At 36.6% G+C, this 9,821-nt stretch overlaps 1 protein-coding gene across 1 annotated transcript; it reads right to left on the reverse strand.

Moving 5' to 3' along the window:
- Window positions 1–1,896: 1,896 nt before the first annotated feature.
- On the reverse strand, window positions 1,897–8,737 carry morn4 (MORN repeat containing 4). Its single transcript, XM_058058511.1, has 5 exons — window positions 8,664–8,737; window positions 8,012–8,087; window positions 4,925–5,039; window positions 4,741–4,850; window positions 1,897–4,673 (listed from the first exon to the last, which is right to left on the reverse strand). Exons 2-5 carry the CDS (start codon window positions 8,076–8,078, stop codon window positions 4,525–4,527), a joined length of 441 nt encoding a protein of 146 aa, XP_057914494.1. The 5' UTR covers window positions 8,079–8,087; window positions 8,664–8,737; the 3' UTR covers window positions 1,897–4,524.
- Window positions 8,738–9,821: the final 1,084 nt, after the last annotated feature.

Raw genomic sequence — 9,821 nt, forward strand, 5'->3', positions numbered from 1 at the left:
TGCACATTGCATGTGTATATAGTTCACAGGGTACGCCTGCAAAATGTCATGAATCAAACCCATAGCAAAAGTTGTATCAAGTTTAGCATCATTTTTGTTGTACCGTTTGTGTGTGTGTGTGTGTGGCGCTGACTCAACCGTACAAACATTGGTGTTATACAGTGCATGAATGCTTATGGTCCCTTCATCAGATACGTTATCAGCCACACAGCACATTTCCTGCATGGATCAGTAACAACTGTCGTTTTTTTTTTTTTTTTTTGTGAGCAATGCTGAATGCAAAGTTATATACAGTGGTTTGTCCCCTCCCTGATTTCTTATTTTTTCACATGTTTATGTCGCATTTCAATGTTTCAGATCATCAAAAAAATGTAAAAACTACCTAATTAAGAAAGTACATAGCACAAAACACCTTTTATTATTTTGTGCAACCCTACATGGCCCTGTGAAAATATGATTGCAAATTAAATATATCTAAAAGCCATTTCTAAAGCATTGGGACTCCAGCAAACCACAGTGAGAGCTATTATTCACAAATGGCAAAAACAAGGAACAGTGGTGAACGTTCCCGGGAGTGGCCGACCAACCAAAACTACCCCAAGAGAGGAATGACGACTCATTTAAGAGGTAACAAAAGACCCCACAAAATTAAATTAAAGTTAGTCTCCATTACTCTACAATAAGAAAAACACTAGGCCAAAATGGGAAAATACTTTGTGAGAAAAAATATTTTACTTTTTGGAAGATGTGTGTCCCATTACATTTGGTATAAAAAATAATGCCGTATTTCGGAAAAGGAACATCATCCCAACAGTAAAATATAGTGGTGGTAGTGTAATGCCTCCCTTTATCATAAAAAAAATCATTTAAAAGCTGCATTTTATATTCAGTTGTATTGTCATTGACTAATATTTACATTTCTTTGATGATCTAAAACATTTAAGTGTGACAAACATACGAAATCAGGAAGGGGCAAACACTTTTTCACTGTATGCATACAAGCTCTCACCTATTTGTTGAGCCCTACATCCTAAACAAACATAACACATAGTGGTATTCCATGTTGTGTCTAGTTCAAATGACTGTGAATAACATTATTTATTTATGGTTTGTATGCATATTTATGTGTTCTTTCCTGAACATAAAAACATACTCCGCCGACATAGAAAACAGGCTGCAATTAAAAAAAAACAAAAAAATGGTGCAAAAACAAATAACATTTTAGCATTTATTACCGTCATAAAAGTATTAAAAGACGCTAAGTACTGTATGATAAGACACGCAAAAATGTAAAAACATTGTATAATATTTTTTTTTTGCATAGGCTAATCTAGCATCATAGACTTGCATAATTGTGGTGATTTTTGTGTATGAATGAGTAAAACACAACTTTTCCGTTTGTGTCATAAGAAATGCGTTTAATTTCCTCATGTCTTTAAACCTTATTTATAGGGATGTCTGATAATTATTTCTACCGATAATTATCGATATCAGCATAAAAATGTGATATAATTGGTGATATGATATTGGTATTACGGCATTTGTAATGACAAGCTGCACGGACAGTCCCGTTATAATGTGTTTGTGGAAAATCTGTGGCGGTCCAAATGTATTTGTGATGGGAATGTATGGAAAACACTGTGTTATATTATTGTATTGATGTATTGTGTGGATAAAGTGCACAATAGCGCTTTTTGGTACCATATAGCTCATTAGCATTAACACTACAGACACACAAAACAGTGTGTTGCCAGTCGGGTTTTACTAAAAGCACTTTTACATTGTCTAAATTCCATTTTTCTATTCAATTTTTCATACTTACAGTGTGAACATCTTAGGCCTATGCCTCAATATTCTGCATGTATGTATGAATAATTCACCAAAACCACATTTTTTTCCAATATGTGACTTTTATTCATTCAACAACCCTTTAACATGTATGTGATACATACCAAACCATTTTTTCCCCCCAAAAGCAACATTACATTATTATATATAATTTAAAAAAGGTGTAACCATGGCGATGATATTTGCCTGGCAAGTGAATGAATTTCTTGAAAGAGGCACGTTTTTTTTTTTTTTATTAAAGCACCATGCATGCATCTTGTTGGAGTGGAATCTTTTCAGAAAGAAGGCTAGTGCAGATTAGAAAGGAAAATAAGCGCTATAGCAATATAGAAACACAGCACTCATTGCACATCATAGAAGGAATATTAAATGATCCTGGTACGCTTTTGGAAACATGCACCGCTCTGCACTTTTGGTTCTAATTACCCTAATATTTAAAATGGTATTTTTTATTTCAGCTACAGAAATAGGCAAAGCAAGCACATGTATATGAGCTTATTGTGAGCATTTTCTCCTAAATTAAAAAAAAAAACACTGCAGAAATATTTACATTTAAATCTCATACCACTCCTAATGTAATCTCATTTTCCTGCACGTTGATTTGTCTTATTTGTTTGGACTATTAGACTTATATGATTCATACTTCCATTATTGTACCACTTGGATTGTCTTTGGTTGTAGTCATAGAAGCAGGCCACCACAAACAAGTCACAAACACTTAATAAGGCCTAACAGCTGTTCAAGCACCATCACATTAGTTGTGGTTGGCCCTTGGCATCATGTCCATTAGATAAACAGTAGGTCCAAATCAATACAATCACTGTACGCCTCACAACAACATCACACACACTGACTATACTGAAAATCTTTTAGCTGCCTCAGTTTAGGTCCCAAAGTCAAGGCATTTACATCAGTTTCAAGTTAGATAACGACTATTACGTGCACGAGGAAATACAGTGTCTGTCAAAGTGAAGGCAGCCTTCAAACGCACCACAAATCCATTAACGTTTCACACACACACACACACAATAATACGCTGTCGAAAATGGAATGAGCTTGTACCGGAAAACGTCTTTAAGGCAAATGTGAAAAATGTATAGAAACACAATATGGACAATTAGGAGACCCAAGTTCGATTCCGCCCTCGGCCATCTCTGTGTGGAGTTTGCATGTTCTCCCCGTGCATGTGTGGGTTTTCTCCCAATATTCCAAAAACATGCTAGGCTAATTAGCGACTCCAAATTGTCCATAGGTATGAATGTGAGTGTGAATGGTTGTTTGTCTATATGTGCCCTGTGATTGGCTGGCCACCAGTCCAGGGTGTACCCCGCCACTCGCCCAAAGACAGCTGGGATAGGCTCCAACATATAGGCAAACCCTGCGACCCTCGTGAGAATAAGCAGTAGAAAATGAATGAATGAATGAATATGGACAATATAGGAGATATTGCAACATTTTTTATGGAACATAAAACAACACCTGCAATAAACGGTGCTTTCATTTGAACGTTTTGTCACAATGAAATGTAATATGTCTCTCAGCAACAACTCGTCGAAAGCAGAGTCTTTATTGCAGGGCTATTATATTATACAATATTTAGCATAAGTTATGGTTAGGCTCAACTAATAAACAGGAAAGTCATTATGATTAAAGGCTAACTTTCTTTAACCGTAGTGCCAAAAAAAGTATTTGGGACACACCGGAAAGAAAGGAAAATAAATCCTAATTATAACGTATTCTTGAAATTATACAGAATTAGTCAAATTAACACTTTTTCATGAAGTATTTTCTTATTGCAATATTCCAACTTTAATTCCATTTTTTCCGATCGTATGAGTGTGAATGTGTCTACACGTATGTGGCCCTCGACCAGGCCAGGGTGTACTTCGCCTCTCGTCTGAAGTCAGCTGGTATAGGCTCCAGCATACCCCGTGACTTAGTGAGGATAAGCGGCATAGAAAATGGATGAGTTGTGATTGTATTCACGTACAATGAGGGACTTTTTTTTGCCTTATAAAATGTTTTGTTCTTTTTTGTAATATTACTATTATTTAATCAAGTCGTTTTTTCATCATAGACAATTATCCTGACTTTATACAAAATGACAAACTACAATTCGCATAAATGTAAGAGCTTTTTTGGGGTAAAATTCAGACTTTAACTTCAAAACGTTTTTGCTTTATTTGCAATATTATGACTTTGTTGTTTGTTTTAAAATGACTACTTCATCTGCATAGAATGAACTGTTTTTTATTGTACAATAGTTACAATTTTATTCTAGTATCATTCAAGTTTTTATTGCAATATTATGACTTTATTCAAACAAATAATTCTTATAAAATTAGGGCTTCATTCTTGTCAAATTTATTTATTTTTTTGCCAATTATGACTTAAATTGTAGTAGTGGTAGTAGAATTGATGTTCTTTTTAGTGTGACCGTTAGCAAACTGATGAGAACTAGCTAACAATTAGCTAGCTAAGACATGAATGGGCGCAACAAGAAGAGGAAAATGTGATGTTAAAGATGTGCTATGTGGTTTTGTGCGTTCTGTAAATTCATCTACAGTATGGATGAAAAGAAGTGACTTGAATGAAAGAGGGGGGAGGAGTACACCTCCCTGAGGCACTCCTTTGAGGAGCAAGAACAATGACATAGTTGTTAAGGTTAGAAAAGAGTCAGAGAGCCACACTGCGAGCGTTGGTGGCTGACGCCTGTGCCCTCTGCACCACTCCGGGACACTTTTCTCTCCGTTGGAGCTTGTGGTTTTGGAACAAGCCCTCATTGCGTGGAACGCCGTGAATTCCATGCGGGAATGTCAGCAGTCCTAGAAGTAGACACAGCATTGTATGACATCCAAGCACAGTTGCTAAGAATGGCTTCCATAGACCCACCGTATCCCTCGACGCGTCCGCTTTTGAATTCGCCCTCAAATTTCATGCCGTCAAATCGACTGAAGACCCCCGTGCCTTGAAACTTCCCGTGTGCAAACTCGCCCTCGTACCTAGCATGCCGACAAAAAAAAACAAGACTTGTAAGAGTCTGGTATAACCTCAATGACCTCACTTTCTCACACACCTAGACCCGTCCGTGAAGAGAAGGACGCCGGCACCATGGAAGAGGCCATCCTCAAACTGTCCGGCATAACATGTTCCATCCTGGAATTTGAGCTGGCCGACACCATGCCTCCGACCTGGAAAATTATGCAAAACAGACTTTTTAAAAATGTGTTCTAACTGTAAATTGCGTCCTGAGAGCCTGTTCATAAACACAGAACATGAGAAAAATACTTGTTTGCTCCAGTTTTAATGAGATTAATCATGGTTAATCACCATTTGCAATTATGCCTCAAATAGGCCCATTTTTACTGGACTGGACCGTATTATACAGTGATGTGCTCCCTTCCCGATTTTCCATATTTTTGAATGTTTGTCACACAGGTCATCAAAATAAATGTAAATATTAGTCAATGACAACACAACCAAACACAAAATGCAGTAAATTAAACTTTTGTTATTAAGATCCAAACCTAAATGGTCCTGTGTGAAAAGGTGATTGCCCTCTAAACTTAATAGACCTTAGACCATCACACTACCACCACTATATTTTACTTTATGATTTTCCTTTTCAGATGTAATGGGGGACACACCCTCCAAAAAGTTCAACTTTTGTCTCGTCTCTTGGGTATCATGAAGATGTTTTCTGGCTAAATTGAGATGAGTCTTAATGAAGTGATGTGAATGGTATGATAGCCAAAACATGTTTTTTGAGGAATACCTGGAATATGAAATGATGAAAAATGTTCATCACGAAGATATTTCAAGAAAACAACCTGACCGGGTCATTTTTGACCCACTTATGCATCTAAGGGTTAATTGTAAACCTCCAATAAGGTACTAGAGTACATGCCGAGACCATGCAGTACAAGGTATATTCATGATACCATGTAACACTTACAGTATTTTGCAGTACTTCCTTCCTGGGCACATTTATTGATTTCACTGAGCAATATATAGAAAAGACCATGCAAGTTTTATGGTGGCGCCATGAGTCATGTAGGTTTGGAATTTATTTTCTCCCTTAATCATAAAATATTTAATTTTGTTTCATGATTTCAAACATTTTCAAACATGCAAAAAAAAAAAAAGAGAAATCAGGCAAACACTTTTTCCACTACATTGTATATACGTAACATTGTTACAAAATCAGTATTACTGTACATAGGACCTTTAAGGAAAACCCACGCTTCTTTGAACAAGTAGTCTAACATGCTACACATTACAAAAACTATAATGTAATGTGAAGGGTCCGCCACGTGAGTCACGACACACCTCCCCGCTGTGAGCTAAAGGTTTAGCAATGAATTAGAAGCTCCATCTGCCTCCTGTGTGTGATGGGAATTACTGCAGTATAATCCAGCGGATATTTACCAGGGTTTTAGTCACCAGTCTAGGAATGTTCTTGCTTTCCTCATGATAGTCTACACTGTCAAAAAAACTGTCAGCAGGAGGCAATTCCTGTTAGTCATGGTACGATCAATGGTAACGTATGCATGTGGTGAGCCCGCAGGCCACACAGCTACAACACCCACGTTCGATTCCCTCCTCGGACATCTCTGTGTGGAGTTTGCATGTTCTACCTGTGTGTTTTTTCCAGGTACTCCGGTTTCCTCCCACATTCCAAAAACATGCTAGGTTAATTGGCGACTCCAAATTGTCCATAGGTATGAATGTGAGTGTGAATGGTTGTTTGTCTATATGTGCCCTGTGATTGGCTGGCCACCAGTCCAGTCTGAAAACAGCTGGGATAGGCTCCAGCACTCCCGCAACCCTTGTGAGGCTAAGCAGTAGAAAATGAAGCAATCATCATTTTACAATAATAACATTATAGGAATAAAGTCAAGAAAAGATAGATGAAATAGTTGGAGAATTTGACATAATTTTACAAGAATAAAGTCAAAACGTAAAGGGAAAATATTCAAATTCTAATGAAAAAACGTCCCAATTGTATGACAATAAACATGTCATAATATCGTTTTAGCGTAGAGTTGAAATACTAGCGTAGAGTTTAAATACTAAAGGAACAAATATAGATACAGGTATATATTTTGGATTAGGGATGTCCGTTAATTATCAGCATGAAATGTGATATCGGTTGATATCGGTATCGTTTTTTCCCCAATCATGAAAACCGATATTAACAAAATACTGTAGACAATACACATTTGTTCATTCCACAGGAGATATGTCATGTTACACATATCGGTATCAGAAATTGAAATATTGGTTTTCTGCAAAACAGCCAATATCGGACATGCCTAATTTATATATATATATATATTTTTTTTTCAAAAGTCGTAATATTAGGACAAAACACAACACAATAAAGTTGCCATTTTTGGAAAATTAGTTTGGGGCCAAAGTTATAATATTATGGGAATAATGTCATAGTATTATGACAGAAATATTTAATGAAGAAGGTTAAAATAGTTGGAAAATTTAAAAATAGAAACTAAAGCGCAAAGTTCATAATAATAAAAATAATATGCCTTTTCACCTATATCACAAATCTTTTTCTTGAAATATATATATACCTTCTTAGTGCATGTGGGTTTACAAAATATGAAAGTGGACCGGTTAGGATCATAGGCCTGGAAATGGGACTTTAATTAATATAGGGAAAGCGTTATTCACGCCTCTGTTCTGGCTGATCAGTACAATATGGCTAAGACATAATGTGGATGTGTCACACTCTGGCCCGTGCTGCGATGCCATAGTTTGGAAAATATCACTGAGATGTCCCACCTCATGGACATTATCACAATAATCTCTCACATCAATCTGTAAAACCAAGACCAAAAGCCAGAATAATTTAACTATACATGACAAAAAACGGCAGCACTTTAACTATTGCACCCTGTCTGTAGAAAATAACACATTAAAGAGACAGTCAAAAGTGATCATTTTAACTGTTGTTGACATAAAATACTGTAGCATTTGCCCGTGACATTGAGAGAATGACAAAGACGTCACGCCAAAACAAATCAGAAAGTAGAAATTTCATGCAGTAATGAATAGACATGAAAAAAACGCACATATTTCTGCTACTTGGATGTAAAAAAAAAAAAGAGCATTTGTGTGTGCATTGATGATGCACATAACTTGCCTTCTTTCCACTCCCCGTGGTACTCTTCTCCAGTGGCGTAGGTGAAAGAGCCCCTGGTCAGAGTCATGGCCCCCCCCTGTTTGTCATACAAACACACAACACTTGCATTAGCATTGGGGTAAACTTTGACCTCACATTTGACTGCAGAGACAAATACGCTAATGGGATTATCCCAGATAGTCTCACTGACGTCAGGAAGTCTCTCAGCAACATCACAAATGTGTATAAATATTTTCTGCATACATTGCATGTGCTGAATTTTGCGACATAAATGAAATATTTCGATAAATATTATTGGCAGTATAATATTTTATTATGTTAAGATGCTGCCTTTATTAAATACACAAAAACAAAACAGGATGGGATCATTTCCAAATGATGCTTCTTCTCCAAACAGTATAACACAATGGCAGCCAGGTGTCATTTTACGCACAGGCTAACCATGATAAAAAAAAACATATTCGACTAATGTACTCATTGTTATAATTTAAAACCCCAAAATATCAAAAACAGTGACTGAGTGTGTGTGTTTGGAATCAGCCTTAACGGACATGTTGCAGGACATAACGCGTCTATTATCGAGTGCAGCAATTGTCACCCTTAACGGTATATTTACGTACAAAAATCAACCTTAGGAATACTATTTATTTACCTGTACGCTACGTTTGTTGTCTCTGAAGCATGCAGGCGACGTAGAGGAGTAGAGAGGCGTAGCAAATATGATAACCGGCTGGAAACCGTATGATGCATTCAGGTGTAGCTCGTAAAGAATAATTAAAACCGCGAATATTCATCAAATATGCTGTACCGGATATGAATTTACATTAAACATATTTTAGTTTAACATATAATATTTCGTTTAACATTCGTGTTTAGGTCCACGATAGAATAACAGTCTGTCTTATTGTTTAGAAACACAAATGTCCGATAAACAATGAAGGCATCACTACAACAGCACCATGGCAGCCTTGTTGCTATTTCATGGCATGAGAGTATTTGCTCATTGAAAAACTCCCTCTGATTGGAACACTTTGCTTCCTTACAGAGGCAGTGTGGCGCACTGGTGTAAAGTAAATAGCCTTCAGGGCTACATTTATTATCTTAGAACGTTTTAAATACAGCCGGGATTGATTATAACCTTAACACAGCATTCAATAAGGTTATTTATGCTCATATACATGTACAGAGGTGTGGCCTTTGGCACGTTATTTGCCTCAAAGATATTTGCAACATAAAAATAGATATACTGTACTTGTATTGTACAATATGCACATCATTTGTTTTTATGCTTTATGGACACAGTCACCCTATAAGAAGTAACACATTTTCAAGGCAAATGAAATACATTAGAAACCATACATGGCCAAAATAAAGAACATTTGAATAACATAAGCGTTATTAAAATGTAAATAAATATAAATAATTTATATTTATAGCATATCATTCATATATATCTATAATTTATAATCCTGAAGCAGCCAAACAGCCCCAGACCATCACACTACCACCATCATATTTTACTGTTGATGGCCGGACATTCTCCTTTATGATTTTTTGGTAGACAGCAGAATTAATGGTTTTATTTATCACAGCAAGTCTTTCAGATCCTGAAGCAGCAAAACCACCCATCACACTACCACCACCATATTTTACTGCTGAAGGCTGGGCATTCTCCTTCATGATTTTTTGGTCGACAGCAGAATTCATGGTTCCACTTATTTACTGCATTATTGCAAGTCTTCCAGGTCCTGAAGCAGCGAAAACAGCCCATCGCACTACCACCACCATATTTTACTTTTGAAGGCTGGGC

This window comes from Doryrhamphus excisus, chromosome 20 (assembly GCF_030265055.1).
Source record: "Doryrhamphus excisus isolate RoL2022-K1 chromosome 20, RoL_Dexc_1.0, whole genome shotgun sequence".
NCBI classification, from domain to species: domain Eukaryota; kingdom Metazoa; phylum Chordata; class Actinopteri; order Syngnathiformes; family Syngnathidae; genus Doryrhamphus; species Doryrhamphus excisus.